At 44.7% G+C, this 26791-nt stretch overlaps 1 protein-coding gene across 1 annotated transcript in view; it reads right to left on the reverse strand.

The window, feature by feature from the left end:
• Nucleotides 1-24036, reverse strand: part of BMPER (BMP binding endothelial regulator) — a 255604-nt gene extending 231568 nt beyond the window's left edge. Inside the window, exons 1-2 of the mRNA XM_040259659.1 lie at nt 23788-24036; nt 22658-22743 (exon numbers count right to left, since the gene is read on the reverse strand). Coding sequence (XP_040115593.1) covers nt 22658-22743; nt 23788-23920 — 219 coding nt within the window. The 5' untranslated portion in view covers nt 23921-24036. The remainder of the gene's footprint in view (nt 1-22657; nt 22744-23787) is intronic.
• Between the last annotated feature and the right edge of the window lie 2755 nt (nt 24037-26791).

Raw genomic sequence — 26791 nt, forward strand, 5'->3', positions numbered from 1 at the left:
CAAGGATGCCTGGCATGCTGCAGTCCATGGGGTTGCAAAGAGTCAGACATGACTTGGAGACTGAACGACAACAATTCCTGAGTCTACCTTTTTCTCCTCAAAATCAAAAGGGATTCAAACAGCTGGGATGCAGGATGAAGTTGGGGCTGCAGAGAAAGCATCCACAGACGGCCACTATGGGAAGAAGCCAGCGCTTCCCAGGGTGAAGGGGAACAGAGGCTGCAGAGGAACACAGTCTCGTGCATAAGTGGCCCAGTCGCCTTTCCCAGCATCTCTGACTATATTGCACGATGGGTGCCCTTCAGCACATGATAAGTAATAAATGAGCTTTTTCTCCGACCCCCCTCCCCTAAAACACAAAAAAGGGAAGGGTGTGAGATTCTAAGAATATTTTTATGCCTTTCTGGTGAGTTCTTTTGAACTAGCAAGAAGATGGGGCATCCAACCCCAACGACCAGCGGGATCTTCATCAGAGGGCATCATCAGAGGCATTAGCCAGGCTTCTCAGTCTTGGGACCAGGTGCTGCCTAGGCCAGCAGGGGCACTGGAGGAAGCAAGGTGTGAGGGTTCAGGAGTTAAAAACAACAAGAAAATCGGAGTCACTTCCATGGGAAAGCTCACGATATGGAGTTAAGGAAGGCTACCCGGAGATATTATTTCAGCAGCCCCTTTTCTGACTCGCCACAATATAACAAGCCGGGCTCAATGGCTACCTAAAGAAACTGCGAACTCAAGGGACCCTTTTAATTGTACACATAGATGATCGTCTGGGCAATGGAGAGTGAACGCATCCAAAACATGGAACTGAGTGAATGTCTCAGGCCCCGGCTGTGTCCTGTCAGCGGGTTTGGTGGTGACAAACCACTTCTTCTCAGGACCAGCTTTGGAGGGCTGTCACCCTCTTGTCAGCAGGCATCTCTGCCTGCATCTTCTACCCACAGTGAGTGGGACTCACCAGGTCCGCATTCGCCCCTGATTCCTGTGGGTCAACAGCAAGCCACTGAGCTGATTTTTCACAGAAGAGAACAGAAGATTTTCCACAGGTTGCCCATGAAAGTCCACGTGCTGTAGGGAGCTACAAAAATACCTAACCTTGACAAGTAAATGGAGCTGACATCACAGGGAGCAGGCAGGGCAGAGGCACTGCTCACAGCCCATCTGTCATCTTGACAAAGTAACTTTCTGGTCACTAGTGAGACACTTTTAAAGACATCTGTACAATTGACCTTGACCACCAGCAATCACAGAGGCTTTCAAAGGGACCCCTGGGATGCAGGCGTTAGAGCTGGTTCCTGCCGTCCTGCCTGCAGATAACGGTGAAGGCTGTCTGATACATCAGGTGCTGGATACATCCTTGCTCATGGACTATATTCACTCTGGTGCTGAGGGCAGAGGGTGTCCAGTTAGCCCGAGGAATGTCAGGCAGAGCAACAAGGGGACAGGAGCCCTCTGGCGGGATGGAAATTCACAAAACTGAGAAAGTGAGTCTCAGACAGCATCCCTCATCTGCAAGCAAGCGTGTGAGCTGGGGATGGTCTGACTCATTCACCAGGGCCATTAACAGCCTGTTCTCGTCACCAAGTCTTCCCCAAGGGCCACATGCAGATGTCAGAAAGAACTGGAGAAGCCACAGATTTATTTCATAGGTTTAGAATGCAATTTTAATTCACTGGCTTCCACTTTCAAACTCATGAAACAATCAATGAGTGCCAGTTTTGCATATAATCCATTTCTGATGAAGGTGTTATGAAAAAATAAAAGTGACTGGTCACCCATAACATAAGCTGGTCACCATTAACATAAACTTGTTGCTAAAAGGTCTCACAACGCATGCTTCATTTTAAAAAAGAAATGATTGGCCATGATTATTACCCTTCGTCACTGGTTTCTCTTAAGGATTTCATCTTAAGACAGTTTCTCTGAAGCTTTAACATCTAAAATAAGACAAAAATGTCAACAGAAGACAAATGGCCTTTAGAAAACGTGACATCGTGGCTACAAACTTGGATTTTTCTGCAGGTTAAATGTTGGCTCCACAAATTCAAACCTATCTGACTAAAAATGCATGAGTTTGTTTAACAGATATTGTTGAGCCCCTGTGGTGGGCCAGGCACTGTGCCAGGTTTTTGCTGAGAATAGAATATATGAATCAGATCCATCCTCTGCCCTGGAAGAGATTCCAGTCCAAGAGGGAGAGGGGCCAGAACACAAACACGGCAGAAGCACCTCACGTGTTGCAACATGAGTGGACACAGGGCAGTCATGAGTTAGTTCAGAAGAGGTGAAGGTCTGTTTCAACCAGACTCCACTGCCATAAACCCCCAGAGATCATCCTGACCCTCCTGGTTCTTCAGACCATATGTGGGCCCCTGAATGAGCCTCCAAAAAGCTTTGTTATAAAATTCTCTCACTGAGACAATTCAGTCTACCTATGTTAGACCCTTGAAATCTGACAACCCACAAAAGGGATCTCCTTCAGTGATGCCATTCCAGTGCCCTCCAAAGTAGGTGCAGCAACATGGCTGGGCCCCACCAACAGAAAAGCAGCCCATCTTATGCATATTATGGGAAATGCTTTGCCACTTTTCTCTTGCTCTATGAAACTGTAAAGTTTAACACCCTTTGCTAGTCTTTCTTCCATCATGTGTTTTAAGTAAATTGTTAAATACCAACATACTGAATTTTAATTTACATTCCCAAACCAATCATTATTATGTCACCAAGTATAAGCAGTAACGCCCTGTGTGCTGTGCTCAGTGGCTTCAGTCGTGTCTGACTCTCTGCAACCCTGTAGCCTGCCAGGCTCCTGTCCATGGGACTCTCCAGGCTAGAATACTGGCATGAGCTGCCATGCCCTCTAGCAGGAGATCTTTTCTTGCTCCAGGGTGGGATTGAACTTGCATCCCCTGCATCTCCTACACTGCAGGTAGATTCTTTACCACTGAGCCACAGGGGAAGCCCATGAGCAGTAATACTTATTTTTAAAACCACTTTTCTAAAGCACACATTTTATTTTCCAGTTATTATTGCGTATTATATATTTTACTATAATTTTAGTTGGTTCATTGGAGATAGCTTTTCAGCTTTGTCTGTGTATTGGTACAATTTCCCCACCATCTGACTTGATATGTGGAGTAACGTGAGCCATGAATATGGCAAGCTCTCAATATAGAAAAAGCAGAGTTTAGAGTGGAAAGGAAAATACATAACTTACCCTAAGGAAGAGAAATAACGAGTTTTATCTTCAAATTACTAAATCAAAATATTAAAGACAACTAATTGAATTAAAGACTAATTAATTCAATTTAATTGAACCAAAAAATTAAATTTAAATAAATTAAACATGGCATATACTTAGTCATCCAAAAGGTATGCTGTGGAGGGGACCAGTGCTGGAGGGGACCAGCAGTGGTCCAGGCCCTGGGGTACAGCGTGACTAGGAGAGTCCACAGCCTCCAGAGCTGATATTCCAGTAGGGAGACCTTCAGGAAACAAAGATGTGCGAGATACAAGGGACACTGATGAGGGCTATGGAGAAAACGAAGCAGGACAAGGGAACAGAATGACAGGCTGTGTACTTCAGGGGTGAGGGGTCAGAAAAAAGGCCCTCAAATAAGAAAGCATTTCCCCAGAGGCGAGAATGAAGAAATGAGAATGTGTAACTATATTGGATGGGACTTCCTGGTGGCTCAGTGCTAAAGAATCACCCGCCAATGCAGGAGATGGGGTTGGATCTCTGGGTCAGGAAGATCCCCTCGAAAAGGAAATGGCAACCTGCTCCAGTATTCTGGCTGGAAAATCTCATGGATAGGGGAGCCTGGAGGGCTACAGTCCATGGGGTTGCAAAAGAGTCAGACACAACTTAGTGACTAAACAACAACAACAAATATATTGGATACGTGTGCTCCAGGGACAGGAAAGAGCAGACACCCTTGTTAAGCAGGAGCTGAGATCATGCAAGAGTAGCGAACCGAAAGAAGAGGATGCTCTGGGAGGCAGAGTCAGAGACAGCATCAGAAGCCAGATCCTGCAGGCCCTGCAGTTAGACTTCAGACTGCAGTCCAAGTCGGATGAGAAACCACTGGGGGAATTTTTGTAAATAAGTGAAATAATTGGATGTATACGTTTCAATGGCCACTGCCTGATAATATATTGTCCAGAGACAAAAGTGATCATGAAGATAGGAATTATCAGATACATTGTCAATGTTTTGCCATCAAGATATGCTACTATATCGAACATATGATATAAGAGAAAGAGGAACTCAGGACATCATGATTGATCCCTGAAAAGATGGAGCAGTGCAACTGATACTGCTGGCTGGAAGAAATGGGATTTGGAGAAGAGGGGGAAAATGAAATCTCTGCTTGGGCCATTTTAAGTCTGAGATGCTTCCTAGCATCTACTTGGAGAGGCCAAGTAGGCATTTGAATTTATAAGCCTACTCTTGAGGGGTCAAGGCTTTCCCGGTGGCTCAGTGGTAAAAGAATCCACCTGCAATGCACGAGTCGCAGGAGATGCAGGTTCAATCCCCAGGTCAGGAAGATCCCCTGGAGGAGGGCATGGCAACCCACTCCAGTATTCTTGCCTGGAGAATCCCATGGACAGAGGAGCCTGGCAGGCTACAGTCCACAGGGTGGCAAAGTGTTAGACACGATTGCAGTAACTTAGCATGCATGCATGCCTTGAGGGGTAAGGGAGCTGGGAACACAAATGTGGGAACTTTCAGCATATAGATGTTTTTAAGCCATGAATTTATATAAAAATCACTTAGGGAAGGAGTATAAACAGAGAGAATGTTTTGATCAAATCCTGGGGCCCTCCAATACATAAAGTTCAAAAAGATAAGGAAGACCCAGGATAAAAAGATCTGAGAAAGAATAGCCAAATAAACATAATTCTTATAAACCCGTAGAGAATTCTATATGTGTGAGTCTTTACACACACATGCATGTGCACACACACACACCCCTCAGGCACTAACACACACAACTGTATAAGATCACTGGTTCAGACTATTATATTAACCCAGTGACCACCAGAGGTCACTTTCTCTCAGCACCTGCCACTATGTCAGATACCTACCAACCAAGATGCCTCAGCACAGCTGTCAGTGCAGCTATTTAAGGCTCATGAGAGAGCTACTGCTTGGCTACTGCTGGCCACTCCTTACCCTAGTGCTAATAAGTACCATGCCTGCCAAGCTACCTCTCTGAGGGAACAGACTCTAGCTCAGGAAAATGCTGATTGCCTAGAAGATCTAAGAATGCCAAGGGAAAGGTCTAGAACCTGTGTCCTAAGGGAGCTCGGACACAACAGAGAACAGTAGCCAAACGCTAGGCAAGTGTTAGAGATGAGTTTGGGAGTAAGAGAACATTAAACCCCTAGGACTTGAAAAGGAAAAGGAAAACCCCCATTTTAGGTTTTGCTTCTCAGTTGAACTAAGACCTAAAGTCAAACCCCTGGAAAGAACAGAGCCCATAGTCAGACCCTGCTTTCAATTTCTGATCCTAACAAACATGGCTTAAAGCTGGGAGCGTAAGTGATCTCATCTACGGCAGGATAACTAGGACTCAGGGATCTAGGGAAGTGGCTTGCGCTCACAGGCAGGCACTGGCCAAGAAGCAGGGAAGCCAAGACCCCACAACCACCTTGGAGAGCATTCTGAAAGTGAACAAGAAGCAGAGAGCAGCCGGCGGAGAAGCTAGAGCTGAGGATATGTTGCAACTTTGAAATTTGTACTCCTCTCTGTCCTTTCAACATCATATTTCTTCCCACATACTTGAAGGCCGTTAAAGTTCCCCTGGGCATTCTGTCCACCAGGCTAAATGATATCAGCACACCATCATTAGTGAATAATATTTACTAAACCCCCACCTGGGTGTTTGACACTGCTCTAGCTAGTGCTTCAGTTATTCCCAGCCATCTTTTGCTCGACCACCTCGTCATTATCACAAATGGCCCTCCTCTGGCCTCCACTGACTCTTCCAACTCAGCTGATGTCAGAGAGCTCCCCATTGGACAGTCCATCCCTCAACTGTCTGGTCCACGTGGGGTGTGTAGGAAGCACTACCACCCCACTGTAATTGTTTATGTATTTCATTATCGGGCTGGAACCAAGAATTAAAAACTGAAACTGAGAAAAACAAGACACAAAACTTGGAGAGTGGTGACATCATGGAAATGCTGAGCTAATAACAGAGAAAGAAAATAACACGGTAAAAAAAATAATAAAGATGGAAATGATAAGGGTGGAACCCTGGGACAATGGAAGGCCGGACTAATTTAAAAAATTTTTTTAAAAAGGGATTCTCATTAAAAGTATGGAAAATAGCAACATGACCAGAATTATGTGAAGGTAACACAAATCAGAACCCTGTCAGCTTGACTTTTTACTCTCCCTGATCAGGAAAACGGAGAAGGCAATGGCACCCCACACCAGTACTCTTGCCTGGAAAATCCCATGGATGGAGGAGCCTGGGAGGCTGCAGTCCATGGGGTCGCAAAGAGTCGGACATGACTGAGTGACTTCCCTTTCACTTTTCACTTTCATGCATTGAAAAAGGAAATGGCAACCCACTCCAGGGTTCTTGCCTGGAGAATCCCAGGGACAGGGGAGCCTGGTGGGCTGCTGTCTATGGGGTTGCACAGAGTCAGACACGACTGAAGTGACTTGCCAGCAGCAGCAGACCAGGGAGAGGAAAGTGTGGGCAGAAATTGGGTGCCATGAACAGAGCAGAAGAACAAACATTTCCCAGAATGGGTCTGTTCCGGATGAGGAAGGGACCTGCTGGGCGGAAGCTACCATCAGAAGGAAATAGCTCCCGTTATAGAGGGTTGGTAATGGAAGGAGTGGGGGTGGGAAGCACCTCTAAATCCTGCTTCACCTGGCCCTCAGCTCTTACAGCTTGCCTCTGGCTCCTCCAGATGCTGCTGGATCCCAGCAAGTCTGTCATAAAACCCTGGCTGTTTTGTCAAATTGCTACATGTAGTTGACTCAGGCTGGAGAAGCAACAAACAAACGTCATATCAGCTTCACCCTGCAGCTGCTGCCCATCACAGAAAGACCACAGGAAACAAAGTGTATTCCTGTGGGAATCCGTCTCATGAGAAGGCTGGCAGCAACCCAGAGGGTCAGCCTGTCCCACCCAAAGGCGCCAGTGTCTATCTCACTGGACTACAAGGACTGTTAAAAACAGAATCCCCAGGGAAGTTATTTCCTGGGTCTCTCTCACTAGCCCCCTTGGGGTGCTTTCTCAACCCCTGTGGTCAGGAAGCATTCTGAGAGACATCTCAGTGGAATCCACTTAGGATGGGTCTCGATTCCCATACTTGAATTGTAGCCCTGACTCTCACTGATTAGCGGTGTGAGCTTCGTCTTGTTTCACTTTTCTGAGCCTTCATTGTCTCAACTGTGAAATAGGTTTCTTGAGAAAGCCTTCTCTCCTTCACAGGGTGGCTTTGAAGAAGATGAAGTTCAGGCTATCCCCAATTTAAGAACATGGTATTGATTTGTAAAATAGTTATTGAGACTTACAGAAAGCAAGGTGCCATGCAAGATGTTTTCAGTGATGGTGAGAAAAAAAGTCCAGTAGGGAGACAGCCATGTAAATAATTAATGAAACTTCAGGGTAGGCAGGAATAAGGATTATAATATGAGAAATCAACATGAGACTTCAAAGAACAGATGACTAGTTCTGATCAAGTGACTAGAGGAGGCTTGAAGAGGAGATGATACAAAGAGAAAAAAGTAGCACTTCAGTAAAGATGGCCGATGTACAAGATAACTGCAAAGGTCCACAAAAATAAAGTTCTGTAAATGAGTTGACCTATAGGTAAGTTTGGTACCAATAACAGAATCTCAAATGTACCTGACCACTAGAGGACATGTTGCTTCATTGGGGAATTGACCTATATTCATGGTTATATTCATATTTCCTTCTCTTTCCCCTAACCTCAGATGGGAAGTTTTTCAAATACTGGCTCCTGCATGGAGTCGCTGGATGAGGTTATTAAAAATGGAGACTCTTAAAAAAAAAGCAAAAAAGATGGTGATGCTGATAGTAACAGCAATTTAAAAAATGGAGATTCTTTGATCTCTGTCAGATCTATTGAGTCAGAATCTCTGGAATAGAACCTTAGAATCTGCATTTTTAACAAGCTCCCTGGGGGGTTCTCATGTCCATTAAAACTGAGAGTCACCTCTGCTGGGGCCCATGTGGGAGAATTGTTACCATTGACCTGTTAATGGCCTACAACTGTGTGAGAAGACAAGTCATCAAACTGAAGTGGGTGGGCAAGGAGGGAGGAGAGGCTGCCAGTGATGAGAATGCAACTGTGAGTCCTTAGTCATGAGCGCTCAAAGCTATGCTCTAAGGGTCTCTCCCAACACATATACAACCTCTGGTTCAATCACACTTTCACACTTTTATTTGAGACTCTCTCATGAGAAAAAGTCATTTGCAAACTAAATACATGACCCAAACTTTACATCAAATGCCTACATATACAATACATATTTACATGTGCATATACACGTATGTCCAGAAAAGGCAATGGCACCCCACTCCAATACTCTTGCCTGGAAAATCCCATGGACAGAGGAGCCTGGTAGGCTGCAGTGCATGGAGTCGCTAAGAGTCAGACACGACTGAGCGACTTCACTTTTCACTTTTCACTTTCATTCATTGGAGGAGAAATGGCAACCCACTCCAGTGTTCTTGCCTGGAGAATCCCAGGGACAGGGGAGCCTGGTGGGCTGCCGTCTATGAGGTCGCACAGAGTCGGACGCGACTGAAGCGACTTAGCAGCAGCAGTAGCAGCATACACATATGTCATCCAGCACAGTCAAAGAATAATTTGTTCTGATTAATCAGATACTCCAACCAAGAGTTAATATCTATGGCCTGCATGAGTTCTTCAATTTTCAAAGAACTTGAAAGCAATAAAAGAGATCTAACTTCAAAACTATCTGGAACATAATTTAATCTCTTTCGTTCATGCAGGAAAAAAGTTTTTTTTTTTTTTCCATCTCACAGCGCCTCAGGCCATTATTACCATAAATGCTCAGTACACATGTGCTGCGTTTAATAACCATCAATCATTTTCCTAGTTCAGTCCTGCAATTCGGTTCCCACGTCTCCCGCAGGTCACCATGTGGCCCTCTCATTGGTACCAAGGTGAATGTCGTTTCCTCCCTTGCCCTCCCCCACCCCACCATCAGAGGCATCCTGAGGATGTGCACGAGAACCCATTAATTCAGAGCTGGGGGCTCAGAGATGTCGAGAGGTGTTGTTTTACCATATCAACACATTTTATTTTTAGTTTGTGAAACCAGCGTCAGTTCACCCTGAATTTAAAGGTCCCCTCATTAAGATACACTGAAATAACCTGCCAGGATAAGTATCTCCAGGGAAAAATTCTCGAGGTGCTTAAAGTACATATTAGGTCGAACTGTAAGAAATTGTTGTTTTGATAGGTCAACACCAAATATCCAAAATCTGGAAGCTGTTTCTATAACTTGGCCAAGTGGTATGTAAAGTACTTTAATCAAATGTCTCTTTGCCTTTGCCCAGTGTACAGCTTTTACGAAACAGGAAAAAAAAAAAATCACATATTTTAATAAATCCCAACTAGTTCCCTACACGCACACAGGCAGCCACAAGAGAAAGGAGGTCACTGCTCTCTGGTACATGCTCATCCTAGGGGGAAGGAAGAAGCACCAGTTCCTCAAGCAGATATCACTTCGGAACTAATTAGAGACACTTACCCAAAAAGCAGGCTCCTGCCCCCTTCCCTGCCATCCAACTACTCCCCAGAGTCTGACTGAGTCACCTCTTAAGGGGAAGGAATTTCTGTCTGGGTGCTCACCTATTATGCAAATGAGACTGCAAGTTGAGCTCTGGTGGGCACCACTGGGTGCTGGAACCCCTGATTCACCTGTGCTTGACAACAGGAAATCGCCTCATCTCAACTCTAATAGGCCTGTTTCCCTCAAGGAGCATAAAGCCAGGAGCATGGCACAGCAGCTCTCCAGAGTTCATGAGTTTCTGAGAGGCACAGGGGCGGTGCGTGTGCTAAGTCACTCCAGTCCTGCCCGACTCCTTGCAGCCCTATGGGCGGCAGCCCGCCAGGCTCCTCTGTCCATGGGATTCTCCAGGCAAGCATACTCGAGTGGGTTGCCATGCCCTCCTCCAGGGGATCTTCCCCAACCAGGGATCGAACCCACGTCTCTTACGTCTCCTGCATCGGCTGGCAGGTTTTTCCACTACTTATGCCACCTGGGAAGCCCACAGGCAGTCAAAAAGCACAGCAAGGCCCTCGTGGAGGCAGAAGTGGCAAGTCCCACAAGACACTGACCAGAGGCAGCCCTGCCCTCTGAACCCAGAGGAAGCAGTTGTCATAACTTGCCTCAAACAGGTCTGTTCAATTAGAAAATAAAATGGAAAAGGAATCCCCCAATATTTTTTAGTAAGAAGTTCTAGGAATAAATACAGAAAAGAATGCAAATGTCATTGCTTTGCTCACTAAAAAGAAAGCAGTGAGGAGGGAAAGGAACCTTATTGCTAATGCTATAGTCTGCAGATCTGCCTCCAAGAGGAACCTGAGAGGACAGGTTCCAAAATATTTTTTTTTTACATAGAGAGAAGGAAAAAAAATTAAGACATAGATGCTAAAAATGCCTCTCAGTGAGACCCAAATAAATGTAAAAACAGTTTTGGGCCTCCTAATTTTCCTGCCTCCTTTCAGAGAACCAGCTCCACCTCTCCTGGAAATAGTCTTCTGAGGTCACCCACAGCTGCAGAGGCCAGCAGCACAACCAGAGAGCCCACTGCACGGCATCTCAAAATAAGATGCTCAGCCTACGCCTGCAGGCTTTGCGGCCATTAAAAAACCATCTGGCCAAAACCTATTTACTTGACCAAGAGTACAAGAGTTATTGTGGAAACACGGGCTTTTATAAGTGAAAATGTGAGGATAGTTGTCTCCGTGATTTTTACTGTCACTGTCATTCTCTTTGAAGTGTCCCTGGGGTATCATCACTTATGTTGCTGGTCCTCTCCCACAGCCGTTTTATGGTTATTCCATCAAAGCAGGGCATTCAGAGGACATGCTCTGGTCAGGGAAGATGCCACTTGTCCCTCCCTCTCACTTTCTCTGGTTGAGTTACCTGCATGAAACCTTCAAACTGCCACTCAGGGCATAGACCTTTGAACTTCTCATTTGCCAGATCTGGGTTAGTCCCGCCCGTTACCTAACATTAAAAAAAAAAACAAAACAGAAAACTCATTACATTGCACGACGTGTACATACAATAAGGCCTTTGTCCTTAAAAGAAAAACATAATTTTCAACAGAGTCGGCTCCCAGAAGCCAAGGGAGCTAACATCCAAAACCTAATATAAACACTGAGGCTTGTGTCCCGGTTTCAGAGTTAGGCTCAGTGAAGGGGGAGGGAATGATGGGAATGGCAGCCAAGGGGGTCCGAGGCATTTTTGATTGTGATTTTTGAAAACAGAACTGAGATAATCCTGGATCCTCCCCTCTCAGGCACCTCCTGCATTGTCGCCTACAAGGCAGCAGGGTCTTTCTGTAAGAGAGAATGTTCCTTTTGTCACAAATAAAAGCAGGACTTAATGTCTATATGACTTTAGGTCTCAAATGGGAGTACATTCCTTTCAAAGGAAGAAAAAAAGTGTTTTTGCAATGATTATTTAGGATGTCTTTTATAGATGGGGTTGACCTTCTGTGACAAACTCACTGGGAGAATCCTGTTTTGGAACTTGGAGTTCCATTCTGGGGGGTAGCGATCCCAAGTGTTAACAACCCAAATTATAAACAGGAAACTCCAGCCTGACTCCCACTCAAGTCCCAAGGTTACAGACCTCTCGTTGAAGCTATGGGGCTTCCAGAGATGAGGGGACAAGGTTCTTACACTTGAAGACCTCATCTCCTAAGATAAATCTGCCCAAGTTAACCACATACATTACTACACAACACGCTCTCAAAGAGAAGAGGCAGATTTCTTAGAAGAGTTGACGAGACAGCGGGTCAAAAGCACATAACGCTCTGTGAATGTGGAGGGTCTACAAGTCCAAATCCAGTCACATCAGTTAATGTGGGATCACCTGCTACACCCCGAGCAGCCACAGAGTGACTGGGGCTGGGCAGACACAGCAGGGCTCTGCACGTTTTAAAAGCGGGAGAACTGCCTGGTGGTGCAGTGGTTAGGAATCTGTACTTTCACTACCGAAGGCATGGGTTCAAACCCTGGCTGGGGAACTAAAATCCCACAAGCCATGCCTCTCAGCCAAAAATAAAAATTTAAGCATACAAAATTATTACATTTTTTAAAAACATAAATAAATTAATGTAATAAAAGGGAGAGGATTCTGAAGCATCAGTCTCAGTGGCTCCACTCAGTGATTAGTTTTACATTTCTGCCTCCCACCTTCCACTTCCTCATTCAATAGCAGTACAGCAAAGGACAGGTCGGCCTCACTGTGAAAGCAATGTTTCGATTAGCCGTCAGGAGACGAACACGAAACAGGTAGACTTCTGAAAATGAGGAACAGAGACGCAGCCATCTTGCTAAGCCCCAAATACTTCCCAGGTTTTCTATCTTTTACGGAAAAGATAGCAGTGACCTCTACTAAAGTTCCATCATCTGCCCTGGTAGAAGTTCAGAGTAAACAGGTCATAGGAACTGGCCATACACTGAAATAAATCAGTAGTCCAGTTAGTCATTTCTTAGAAGATTTAGAAGCCTTGTAGTCATCTACTTAAGCACTTCTTAGAAGTCTGGGATAGGCAGTAATTGCATAGCATTTGGATGGTGGCGTGTGTCCGTGTGTACTAAGTCACTTCAGTCATGTCTGACTCTTTGCAAAACTCTTACAGCAGTAAGCCAAGCTCCTCTGTCCACGGGAATTCTCCAGGCAAGAATACTGGAGTGGGTTGCTGTGCCCTCCTCCAGAGGATCTTTCCCACCTAGGGATTGAACCCCTTCATGCCTCTCACATCTCCTGCACTGGCAGGCTAGGACTATCATTTCTGAAGTGCTTACCACTTTTCCAGACTCTGTTTTAAGAATCTTGACTTAAGAAATGTTTAGGCTCACAATTCTGACAAAAGCCCTAAGATGAAAATAAAGATGTCAAGATACAGAAATATCAGGCAACTCACGCAAAGCTGTACAACTATTAAAGGGGATATAGGAGTCACTGCTCTATCATTGCTAAAAAATATACTCACTAAAGGATGTGCTAAAAACTAGTTTATAGCATACACTTCACTGTCTTTTGTTCAAGTTCTGGCCCTTAATAATAGTTCCACTTACACTGTTTACAGAGGTCTTTCACAAACACTAGTATATTCAACCCATACACATCATCTCAGTCAGTGGCTACAGCCCACAGATGGGGTCTCCACTACGATTCCTCTTTAGAAATGAAGCCAAAGGGCAGACATACCATTGTGACTTGCTCGATACCCACAACTAAGGCTCAGGGAGACCAAGGTGGCTGCCCAGTTATGCACAGCTACAAGGTGGCCCTGGGGAGACTTGAACCCATAATTTAAGACACCAAGGCTGCCATTCCACAGGTCTTCTTCAGTGATGAAACAGACATCAAAAATTTAGTGAAAAAAGAAAATATTTTTCCTGAAGATCTAACTAAAGGATTAAATTATATCATAATATTTTTAAAGCACCATTAACAGTTTCATAGAGCAAACTTGAAAGTTTATAATTGTAAGATTTTATGTTAGCCAAGTTCTTTGATATTGTTGCTCTGATTCATAATAAGAACTGCCTCCATGTAGCTTTGTCCATTTTGCACGTAACTATAGAAACATTCCAAAGACACTTCCAAAGTCTATTATTTTTATTCATGAAATTAGTTTTGTTTGGGGACCTTTGAAAATGTCATGTGGTATTTATTCACTTTTGCTGAGAACTTTACATTCAGAAAATGTGTGATTTTTGCACTAAATTTTCAAAATCCCTAGAGCAATCTTAGTATTGCTCTCAAACTGGGTTCCACCAAATTCCATCTATGATCAATTCTATTCCATGGGAAAATGAGCGACAGATCCTAGGGACCTGGACACCATTGTGTTTGTTTCAAATAGTTCAAGATGATGATGAGAAAGTTCCATCCTTAATGTTCTCCCAGAAGGTCCAGTCTAACCCTGGAAGATCTAATACCACTGACCTTCCTCTTCTTCGAACACCTTCTGCCTTGGCCAGCACTTTGCTGGTTCTCCTTCTGTAACTATACCTCAGTCTCTGTCGTTGGCTTCTCCCTTCCTAAACTTCTATTAAATATAGCCCTTCTTCTATTTACTATTATAGGTTAATTTCTTGAAATCTCAATTTAGACCCCTTCCAAAGACAAATAATTTATCCCCAAAGTTCTGAAATTTATTTCAGTGCAAACAGTTAACACATTGGTTTCTAGTCTTGATGTCTCTATTACTATCAAGATCCACATTTTGAAGAGCCTACTAGGTTTTCCTAATTGGAAGGTCTTCAAGCCCACTTCAGTTCTAAAGTTATTATCCCCCACCCACATCCATGACCTCTTCTCTTCCTACACTGTGCGTAACATCGGCTGGAATTCTCAAAATTCCCTTCAATCCACCCCATTTCTTACCTTTGCCATTTATTTTATTGCCAAGTTCTATCAATAGCTTCCCAGGTGTCACTAGTAGTAAAGAACCCACCTGCCAAGAGAATGCAGGTTCAATCCCTGGGTCAGGAAGATCCCCCTGGAGAAGGGAATGGCAATCCACTCCAGTATTCTTGCCTGGAGAATCCCATAGACAGAGGAGCCTTGTGGGCTACGGTCCACGGAGTCACAAAGTCAGACATGACTGAAGTGACTTAGCACATTAACTTGGGCTCTGAAACTCCTCTGCAAGTCTGGGGGTTCCGGCACAAGGGGTATACTTGCTTTAAGGTGGGTCATACAATTTTGATTGTTGTAAAAAATGTGTGCTACCACTGAGAATACATACCACCATAATAGTATCTGTCAAACTGAATAATTTGCCAAACGTGTCAAGCAACAGTGCAGAGCAAGGTATCACTGTGGGCAAGAGGAGAGAGACGGCCCCAAAGTGGAATTTTGAGAGTGAGATCTGGAAGTAAACCATTCTATTCAAAGAGCAGCACCGAGAGCTGCTCCAGACACACCAAGTGATGAGCAAAGTGACTGCCACAGAGACACACTAGCACAGCATCTCACTGTATTGACTACCTCATTTTAACTACTGTGTTTTTTCTGGTGCCTGTTGTCCAAACTCTGGCCTCTCCACTCTAAACAGCTCTCACAAAAGCTTCTAGAGGAATTCATACAAAGCACATCGTACTGCGTCATGTGGGAGAGCCAAAATACTAAATGGCTCCCACACCTTCACAAGTGGAACTGAGCCCCTTCTTATTGCACTCAGTGTCCTCCCCTTGATGCTTCTCACCAAGCCTTCCAACCGTAGCTTCCATCAGAGCTTTGGGTACACAGGGCACACTGAACTCCTCAATCTTCACAATTCCCAAGCACACACTCTTCTGTGCCTTTGCTCCAATCATGCTTTGCCCAGACTCTCCTCTCTCTGCCCATCAAGGTCCCAGATAATCCAATCAGAATTCGTCTACAGTTCCCTTAGTACTTGGGTTTGAGCCTAGCAGAGTGCTTTTCTGGCACTCCTGTAAAACTCATCCATGCCTGCGTTCTCTTCTTCCATTCCACTGTGGGCAAGAACCTGTACTATTGGTCTGCCCCCACAAGGTGCCCAACCAGCACAATGCTTCAAACACAGAAAAGGCAAGAAAGGAAGGGGAGAATGAAGTGTGAAGAGAAGGAAGAAAGAATAATATTATTGAATTTATAACCTGTTATCCCTAGTGCTTTGAGTGATGTTTTATAGAACCAGAACTGGGAATCAGGAGGTCTTAAAATATATACCCAGCTCATTTTGCTGATCTTAACTAAGTTCAACAAGCACACTTGACCTCCTGGTGCCATAAAAGGTGATGTTACTAGTATTCTTTTATAGCATAAAGGATTCAACAGACTATCAGTTGGACCCAAGTGCCATAGAAGAGGGTGCAAGAAACTGATATCTTTTGTTTATTCAATGAATTTGTATTAATTGGTTTATTTTCCATCGCTTTGTGTTGCCTGACTTTTCCTATGATGTCCTATTCTCCTGCCCTCACTATATCTGAATCCTCATCTGGGGAAGGGCTCTCTTTCCCCAGCCTGGTTTCCCACACTTAAAACGCAGTTTACTGGTGGTGCACACTATGAAGACTGGTACCTTGAAATGAAAAGAAAGCATGTTTAAAACGGGATGGGAATGGGGCAGGGGAGCACACAAGTAAGTAGGCAGCAAAAACCTACTCAGGTCTGGAATAGGGTTGAGAGACTTGCACAAGGCGGTCCAGGAAAATCACTGTGATGCCAGACCACTAGGCAGTTTTTCCAGAATTACAACGCTCCTGAGTCCCTACCCTATCCCTCTGCCAATAAAAGTACAAGTGAAGGTGACCCCACAGGCATGGAGATGTAAATACTCTGCAGAAAAAACGAGGCCCCTCTTCCATGGAAAGTTTTTTTAGTATTTAATGGAGAGCAAGGGGAAAACTTACGGCAGGGCTCACAGACCACTGGACCAATAAGAAAGCAGCTCAGACAACCTAGTCCAAGTCTGGAGGGACAGGAAACCCCACAAAACGTTACTCACCTAGCCCTCTCCATTCATAACGATGGGTGGGCTTGGCATCATTATCCCTAGGTCTCTTCTCCATCAGCTTCCCTTCCCTCTCTTTCCTTTCTTTCTTTTTTAATGAGCCCATAGGGTTTCTTTTTTTTTTTTAAGAATATTTGTTTATTTATTTGGCTGCACTGGGTCTTAGTTGCAGCAAGCGAGATCTTCGATCTTCCTTGCAGCATGCCAACTCTTAGTTGCAGCATGTGGGATCTAGTTCCCTAACCAGGGATAGAACCTGGGCTCCCTACATTGGGAGCCCAGAGTCTAGTCATTGGACCACCAGTGAAGTTCCCCCTTTTCTCTCTTTTCTGATGAACATTTGCCTCTAATTCCATGTGAGGAAATAAGAATTTAAACATTAACATCATCATCAACAATAACAATAATGAATCGTTCTGACTTAATGCCAAGCTTTGGACCAAGTCTTAAATGTTCTATCTCATTTAGTTCGCACAGCAAGTCTATGAGTTTGTTAATGACAGCCATCGCACTCTACAGATAAGGAAATGGAGGCTTAGAAAGGTGAAAAAACTTTCCTGAGTTCACCAGCAGTAAGTGACTGAGCCAGACTCCCCAGGTGGCTCAATGGTAAGGAATCCACCTGCCAATGCAGGAGACAAGGGTTCAGTCCCCGGGTCGGGAAGATCTCCAGGAGAAGGAAATGGCAACCCTCTCCTGTATTCTTGTCTGGGAAATCCCATGGACAGAAAAGCCTGGTGGGCTACAGCCCATGGGGTCGCAAAACAGTTGGACATCACTTAGCAATTAACAACAGAGCCAGTATTGGAACCCAGGCCTGTCTGATGCCAGGGCTAAAGCACTTTGCCAAAATGATATGAAACAAGCCAACAGCTGCCTGCACTGCATCTTCCTCTGAAGGGCCCTCCAAGGCCAGACTTGGTTTGTGTTATAAGACAAAATCACTCTAACTACTCCCTAGAGTGAGCCTATGTCAGCTTTGCAGAGGTTGAGGTAACTCTCTGAAGCCCTTGGTGGGATCTGTAGACATTTGGAAATAGTAAACAACCTGCAAAAGCAAGTTGGTTTAGCAGAGAAAACACTGTTTTCACATCACAGGTCTGTTTCTTAGTAACTATATAACTTCAGGGCATTTGCTCCACTTTCATGAGCCTCAAGAAAGCACTAATGACAATAACCGTCTATGAGCTGGTATTGGTGAATTTGTCAGTAAGATGCTGTAAATTAGTTCAGTTCAGTTCAGTCGCTCAGTCGTGTCAGACTCTTTGTGAACCCCTGGACTGCAGCACACCAGGCTTCCCTGTCCATCACCAACTCCCAGAGTTCACTCAAACTCATGTCCATTGAGTCAGTGATGCCATCCAATCATCTCATCCTCTGTCATCCCCTTCTCTTCCCGCCTTCAATCTCTCCCAATATCAGGGTCTTTTCCAAGGAGTCAGTTCTTCGCATCAGGTAGCCAAAGTATTGCAGTTTCAGCTTCAGCATCAGTCCTTCCAATGAATATTCAGGATTGATTTCCTTGAGGATGGACTGGTTGGATCTCCTTGCAGTCCAAGGGACTCTCAAGAGTCTTCTCTAACTAAATTAGTTACCCTTTCCTAAAACTCTGAAGGCAACTGGTCATACCATCTTCTAAACAGAGTATAAATAAAAATAAATAAATACATAAACACATAAATAAATAAATAACCCCTGATCATTGTCTTAGTGAGCATCCAATATTCAGTCTAAAAATGATACAAAACAATTTTCAAAAAATTGTAGCAACCTATTCATATGTGCATGTATGAAGCATACTCTCTGAACACATCAAGACTACTTTATATTTCCCCTGCCTCCCTCCTTCCTTCACCATCCCCATTCTCCCTCTCTCCACCTCTCTCTCCTTCTTTCTCTCTCTCTCTCTCACACACACACACACACGCAGACACACATGAATTGAATCCTGATGCACTGCTGTCTCCCTCATCCTCAAACACGTGCCTTACACTTGTTCAGTTAATAGATGAATATTCTCCAGCCACTTAATTTGAACAATAAAAAACATGAAGCTTTTATAGAGATAAAGTACCCTAGAGAATCAAAAATGCTGGTAGCTGCTTGTTTAGTGACAGGGGATTCTGTGATTAAAAGAAGAAGACAGCAGACAAAGCCCCCTCTGTCTGCACCCCTTGGTTGGCTCCAAGCGAGATGGAGCCCCACTTCTTGTAACACCAAATTTCACGTTGTTTTTTATGAGCAGAGGGTCCATTTCTAAATTGCACCTCTGGATTTAAAAGAGGAAATTTAAACCTCAGAATAATGTTTTTTGCTGAACAAAACGTATGCCAAACTAAGCTCGGACTGACTTCTGTTTTCTGAGTCCCAGCCTCCCAAGTTTTCTCGGGTTTCCAGTACTGGGCCGAACTCACTGGCTTTTGCCATTTCCTTCTATGTTATGGTTAGGTGGAAAAGGGGTGAGAAGCAGGGGTACCACAACCTCAGGTTCCCTGGATGGATTTGGGGGTGCCCCAAAGATCCAGAGGACCACTTTCGATTCATTAGTTGAGACGGGCTGGCTCCTATCAGCTGTACTTCACGTAAGGCACCAATATGTTTTTCTAGGCATTACGGGAAAAATAATTCTAGCAAGAAAGGGAAAAACACCACACAAAACAGCAATAAGTCTGGCCTTCCTTCCCCAGCCCCACAAAAGACCATTTTGTAAGACGAGGAAAAGCTGTGCTTTGCTTTCTAACTGAACAATGAAGCGCTTGCATCTTTAATCCAAACTGTCTACCCGCTTCCCTAGATTTCGGGACAATAGTCCAACTTCTCACCTTCCCCCTTGAACAGTTGAACCCACACACTTTAAAATAATATCCATCAACAGCTGACAAACTGGTTATTCTTGGACCACAACTGATGCTGGCAAGAGGAGGTCCAGGCAGACAAGGATAAATGAGAATAAAATTATTCAGTTCTGCTCGCCGTGGCCACTGCATCAGCTGTCATCCTCAAAATTCCCACAGAAATGAGTTCATTCCACCTTTGAAACATTTCGGAGCTTAAAAGTCTAAATCAGGCCAAGTTGATTCTGTGGGATTTTTCTAGCTTTTACACTGTAATTATATGCAGGACTTTGTGCCACCTATTTCCTCTCAACTGTAACATTTTACGTCTTTTTTAAGCATACGTTGAGGTTAGCTTTTTTTTTAGTACGTGTTATGAAATAAGATATGAGCTTATACTCAGCTTTAGGTAGCTTTCTGCCAAAAGGCTGGACCAACACAAACTAAATATGACTATTTTCTTTATCCAAAGTACAGTTCTGACTATTACATACCCTCTTAACATACATGCATAAAACTAGCTCACAGTGAAAGCTCTCTGCAGGTCTACTGAAATCATCCCGAGATTTTCCTTTCATATAATGTGATTAACAAATGTTAGCTAACCGAACTCCTAAAAGACTCAAAAGAAAAAAGCAAAATAACTCAAGCAATGCCAAAAAGTCAAATAACTCAATAATCTATTTTTTTCTTTGCTTTTTCACATCTTTAACTTAGAAAATAGCCTGTTTCACTTGACTATAGGAATGTGTTCTAGAGGCAGGTGAGAGTGAGTTCCAGCTCCACTATTTACTAAAATATGACCTTTACAAGCTACTAGATCCTCTAGCCTCAGTTTCCTCATCTGTAAAATGGGGGGGGGGGGTACAAATCTTCAAAAGATTTTTGTGAAGATTAAATGAAACGATGCAGTCTTCAATAAGTGCCAGCAAATAAAGTATTTCATAAGTGTTAGTTGTTATTTCTGACATTATCTGTTTGCTAAATATCCAGTCTAAATATAAAATTGTCAACTAGCCTCATGGTAAGCTAGGTGCTTCGAAATTCATATACTGCAGTGGGTCCCTTGGAAACTTACAAATAAAGAAACAGTTGTCCATCTAGCCTTACTCAACTTTATCAAGTACTACAAATGTTTGGGAAACAATAATAACTATGACAACTTGGGCCCCATAATCCTAAACCCCTGCAAAAGTCATGGCAACGTATCACTGAACCTTTCAGCTAGGGGAACTTTGAGGCATCCTCTGAAAAGCTAGTGAGTCAGAATGCGAGTCTCGACTTTATGTGTTTGGAAAGGATTTCTGATAGCTCTCATGAAGGCAGATACTTCCAAATGTTACTCAAAGATATAAATGAACCTACCACCTTTCTGAACATAATCAATATAAGCATCACTCCAGAATTCCAACCGATGCATCTTTTTTCTTCAGATTCACTCTTTACCGTCAAAACAGCAAGGTCTTATTAGCAGTAAGCTTTACTTTCGGGGAAAGGCACTATTTCCACCAGGGCAAGAGTACCAAAAAAGGGAAATGCTGTATGGAGAATTTTCATACTATTTGGAAAAAGTTTGCAAAACCCAAACTCTGTGTTTAAGCATTATAAATGTAACAATATTGCTGAGGAGAAAAACAATATTTTCACATGTGGAGTTCCAAATTTATTTAAATATTACCCCATTTTCTGAGATCTTACGAGATTAAGATAAAATAATTCACTAACACTATGCAGATAGGAGAAATAAAGAAATCATCTCCCTTCTGCCCCCACCACACACACACACACAGAGGCAGACACACTACATTTGTAAATACACAATTGAGCCAAAATTTAATGCAAAGCTCCTTTTCAACAGGTCCATTGGTGAAAGATCATTCATTAACAAGGCAGCTCATAAACACAAACCTAATTGTCCCTCTCTCAGCTCTCTTTTGTTAAAGCAGCAACACTTATCATCTCTGGAAATGGAATGCATTTTTACCTCTATTCCTGCTGATTTCCTTAGTCTTCAGAACCTGATAATCATTTGATACAGACATTCACCTTCACCCATTTATCATTTCACAACATTGACCTCATCTCTTGTCACGAAAAACTTCGGGTAGTTTAAACCCAGATGGCTTGGCTTTCCCCTAAACAGAGAAAATTCCCTTCTCTGGTTGCATACAGCATGTTGATCTGATAACAAGCAGTCATCTATCATTTGGGGGCTTTGCATTTGACTTTGACTGCCTTAATGTATTTCCAACAGGGTTTTGTGATGTGTAGTTTTTAATCAAGGTTTGCCAAAAGTGATTGGCATGTAAAACACTTTTAAACAAAAATGTTCTCTGTGAGTCGCTATTTCAGCTCAGAAATTCTTATTCATATAATTTAATCTCCCCCATGTGGTTACTTATTAGATCTTATCATTTACTATAAAGCTAAAATAAACTGAAACAAATCATTTTTTTAATCTACCAGCCACTGCTAGTGTTAACTAAGCAGCTGACAGCCAAGTGTCATCCTCTACTAAGGACAGAATATCCTTTCTGGCTCATGGCTTCCAAATCAGATATATAAAGATTGTTTTTGAGAGCTTAGGATATAAGAGGCAAAAAAACTCAAGATCTTGTCCCCATGTTTGTGCTTTGTGACTCTAACCTCTCTTTCCCCTTGTCACATACCTTATCCCAGACCTTTATACCTAAATGTTATCATTTTCACACTGAGGTCAGACAATGGAATCAGAGCAGAAAGTTTGGTGGCACCTATGATTTGGTGGCAATAGCCATTCCCAGCAGCAGAAGTGCAAGTGGTAATTACCACTGAGGTGATGCTATACCAAGTCCATCTGAAGTTTACTTCTGCAACCTGATGTCAAAGATAAACATCTCCAGCCTGATGAAATAGAAATTGCCAAAGTCCACAAAACTTGGAAATTCAACGGAATTCAATTCACCAGCCATCTATGGTTTTGTAATGACCAAAAGCAATTTTTAAGATCTGGTCATAAAATTACAGCTATAAGGATTCACCTTGTCAGAGGGAGCAATTGATTTCCCATTACCTGATCTCCATACTCACCATGCAGACACACATTATACAAGGGTTGTCCGTGATAAATGGAATCTGGAGGACTTCACCTTCATTTTCACATTTTGCAACAGAACCTAAAGGGAAAAAAAGTTATTTAAATTTAGCTGCATGGCCTTGTTACAAAAAATAGAATTTTTATAATAATACTTTTTGAGAAAACTATATCCAAATTTCAAAAATCCCTAATGAGTTTTAAATAATCAAATTCACCCAAAAAGGTCCCCCTGAAAAAAACCTACTTTAAATAAGTTTATTAGAACAAGTTTTTTTTAAAGCCTGTGCTATATAGATATATTTTCTGCTCTCAGATGGTTGGTTTAAGCACAATTCCAAGTATTTCATTGGATCTTTAATAATACCCCTCCTTTATAAAACCATTTCAACTAAACAAATACTCCCATAAGCAAAAAATTCAAATTGGCCATTAAGGCAGATTTTAAATTTGAACAGAATTCAGGACTGTGTCAATAAACAGGCCTTTATATGAATCTGCCTCATATTGTGTTGAATTGAAATTACTTTTTGAAATACAATCTTCTTTCCTCTTTTCTTAGAAATAGACTCAATATTTTCTTTTCTGCACCAGGTGTCAGTAAAGTATGTCCTTCAGAATAGCAGTTGAGGTCTTCACCTGCCTGAAAGCATATAATTATTATATCCTGCTATTATTACCCTTTTAAAATATGATAGTTTCTTTAAATCCAGGTCTGGAGGGTGGGTGCTTTAAAGATCACTACCAGTAAACCTTACAGAGTGAGACAGGCCTATGGGTGGAAAACGATGCAGTGTTTTTTTTTTTCCTTTAATTGCATACGGGAGAAGAGATCAAACTAAAGGTTGAAGAAAACTAAAGATAATAAAGGAACTTTTCAAATTCAAATAGAATTTCCGTTATCACTACAGTATTAATGTCAACAGCCTGCCCGCTCTCCACTCCTTAGCCTGCTCATTGCTTTCCCACCCTTCACCCCGAAGGGCTTCCTTCATCCCCACGCGCCAGCGAGGAGCAGGAAGGTGCTCGTTCCCCACCCTCCCGTCCCCGGGGCTAGTCAGCGCCTTCTCTCCCAGGTACCAAGCCAGCGTCTGGGAGGGTCGGTCCCTCCCGACCCCTCCCCTACCTGTCAAGAAGGAGGAAGCCAGAGACATGGGGACCCCCGAGCAATTGAGCAGCAGCAAGACGCAGCAGGTAATCCCGGGCGAGCGCCGGCAGGGACGCTCAGCCAGAGCCCTGACGCCGGAGAACCAGAGCATCGTCACCTGGAGGGAATCCCGGGCGACTGCAGGTCCCGCGCCGCCGCCTGTGCTCCGCTACCGCCGCTCGCAGTCCAAAAGGGCTCTCAGCCGGCGAGTCGGGAGACAGTCCGCGAAGGAGGGAGGCGGGCGCCCGGGAGCCTGGGGCGGGGGAAAGGTTGGGGGGGGGGGGGCGGGGGGGGAGGCGGGAGAGCGAGGCGAGGGGTGGGGGGCGCCCAGGGAGGAGGGGTCCTGCGGCCAGGCTCCTCCAATGCGGCTTTTTTTTTTTTTTAAAGGAGTTGCTCGCAGCGGTTTAGTCGTCGGCTCCTCCACGCCAGAGAGGGGGCCAGGAGGAGGGGGTATCGGAACTGCGGGAGATAGGCAGAAAGGAGTGGCTGCGCTGCCTGCTGCGCACCGCTGCTCCGCCGCCGCCGCCGCCGCCGCCGGGACCGCAGAGACTGCCCCGGGGCGCGCCGCTGCTGCAGCTACCGCGTCCTCCACTTCTGCGCTCCCACCTCCTACCCGCCCCGCCGGCTCTCCACTCAGTCCGCTCGCACGCTAGCTCCGGCGCCGGAGACCCGGGCGCACCGAGCGCCTCGGGGAACCCGCTGGGGGCGCCCGGACGCAAGAGGGATAGTAGAAGCCTCGCGCTGGGCGCTTGTCTCCGCCGGGGGTCCAGCCAGCTCCCCCAGACCCTCGAGGGAGGCCGCTTGCCCCGGGGCACGGATCGGAGCCGGGCAGGCGTGTCTCCACCACCCGGAGCGCGCAGCGCCTCCTCCCTTTCCCCGGGGGCGGGTGGGGAGGGATTCCTCCCCTTACGGGAGGAAGGAGAAGATGGGACGCAGGGCGCCCCACCACCGCGGCTCGTTCCCTGATGCCCCAGCTTTGGGAAGGAGTGATAAACCCAGCGCCTGTGGCAGGGTGGGGGTGCGGGCAACTTTTCACTCGGCTTTGCCTTCCTTTGGCTGGGGCACGACGGCCGACAGTCCTTGAGCGGACAGAGGGGCGAGGGGCCTTCGAGATCACTGCTCAGTGCTGCTGTGTCTGTGCGTCGCGACACTGGGGAAGACAATTTGAAACGACATGCAAGGTCGATTAATACACGCACAGAGGCGAACTCTTTTCGCCCTTAAAAAAGGAACAGTGGTTCCATGACTCCTCCCATCCAACCTCGGGCGAACCGGGGCAGGGAGGTGCTGTTTGACTAATCATTCATTCACCCGAAAAAGAGGGAGGGACCCGCGCGGCGGCTAATCTCTGGCAGGGACCGCTGCGGCGTTCTCGGGAGCTTGGAGTTGTCGCTTCTGCAGCCCTGGGTGTCAAAGAGTCCGACCCTACCTACCGCCCAGGAACGATCCCCGCCAGATCGCGGCCTCTCTCTCGAGCCGTGGCCCACTCTGCCCAAAGGAGGATATGCAATGGAGGAGAGAATTTTTGTAACCAAATGGGAATTAGGGGACGCTTGGCAAGTATTGGGACCTGATGATCAGCTGTCTTCCGAGCTCACGTGGGTCCCCGGCTTCCTCTCCCTAAGAATGGAAATGGGGGCCCCTCACGCGGGTCCTCCTGGGGGGTCGGCCTGGGCGGATCCGAAAGGCAATTACGGACTAGCCGAGCACGTTTCTCAGCAGGACGCATCTAACAGTTTCTGGGCAACGTGGGGATTGTCTGTAGTCACAGAAACTACACCTTTGCAAATATATTCATCTGTTTGCCGACACATTTTGTACAGTTTCCTCTTAAGCCCTCCCCCCACTTTGGAGTGGGGGGAATGGGGCTGTTTATTTGTTTTTATTTTCTCGAGTCGTTGGAGCCTTCACTTAAGGCTGCAGTGCCCACATCCAGGCACGCCGGGGAGCCTATAGGAGCGTTGCCCTTAAACGGAAAAAATAAGAGAGGGTAAAGCTGTCATTAGCCTAACACGCTCCATTTCCTTCTCAAAACAGATTTTTAGTGTAAAACTTAAATTAAAAGAGAAGAAAGATGACGTGTGGTTGCTTTTTCCCAAAAAATAACCACCATGGCCAGGCAGCTCCTTGAAAATCAGCGTTTAGTGTATTTACTAACGATAAAGAGAACATGCAAAAAAAAAAAAAGAAAGAAAAGAAAAAATAAATCTCTAAACCTAGTCTGATCTCCTATATACTTTCTGATCTATAGTGACCAATCAAAAAATAAAAACCTTTATGACTACAGATAAGTACAGTCAGTTGAAACTCTACCCTACAAAGATTCTCTTTGCACGGGGCTTTTATATAAACTTGTTAAGCATAACTTAATGAAGGAAAACGCAATAATGGGTAGGCTGGGAGAACTTTCATTGCCCTAGATTTCAGCAGTAGACCTGGATAAATTTACCTTAGAGGATTGCAGAACTTTTGAAGAGTGCCTTCCCTGACATCCTCAAGGGTTTGCAGAACAAAAGTCTTTATGATGGAATCTGCGGCATTTCTAACTGGGTGCTTTGGGGTATACTGGAACTTCCCCTGTAGGTTCAAATGCAAAAACCACCTGGAAAGCATTTTCATCTGTCTGTAAGTTTACCAGTTGGAAAGATGTACAGAAGCCTGTCCCTTCTTCCTGTTTGTTTATCAGCTGCCACCAGTGATTTCCCCTGCTGCCTTCTGGATAAGTGGGCCCTACTTCTAGAAGAGCATCCTTCTCCCCAAAGGGCTTATCAGTCCTCCACTGCTGCTGCCACCATCCCTTCAACTGACAGTCTGTCAGCTGCCAGTTGGCCTCTGTCTACACAAACATGAGATATTCTGGGGTCAAAAAAAATAAAAAAAGAAGCAAGTATGCAAGAAAAAACGTATGGATCTGCCTTTACGTTTAAAGGTAAGGTCCCCCCACCTTGTGTTCAGTCGGGTCTGACTCTTTTTGACCCCGTGG

This window comes from Oryx dammah, unplaced genomic scaffold, assembly GCF_014754425.2.
Source record: "Oryx dammah isolate SB20612 unplaced genomic scaffold, SCBI_Odam_1.1 HiC_scaffold_18, whole genome shotgun sequence".
NCBI lineage: Eukaryota > Metazoa > Chordata > Mammalia > Artiodactyla > Bovidae > Oryx > Oryx dammah.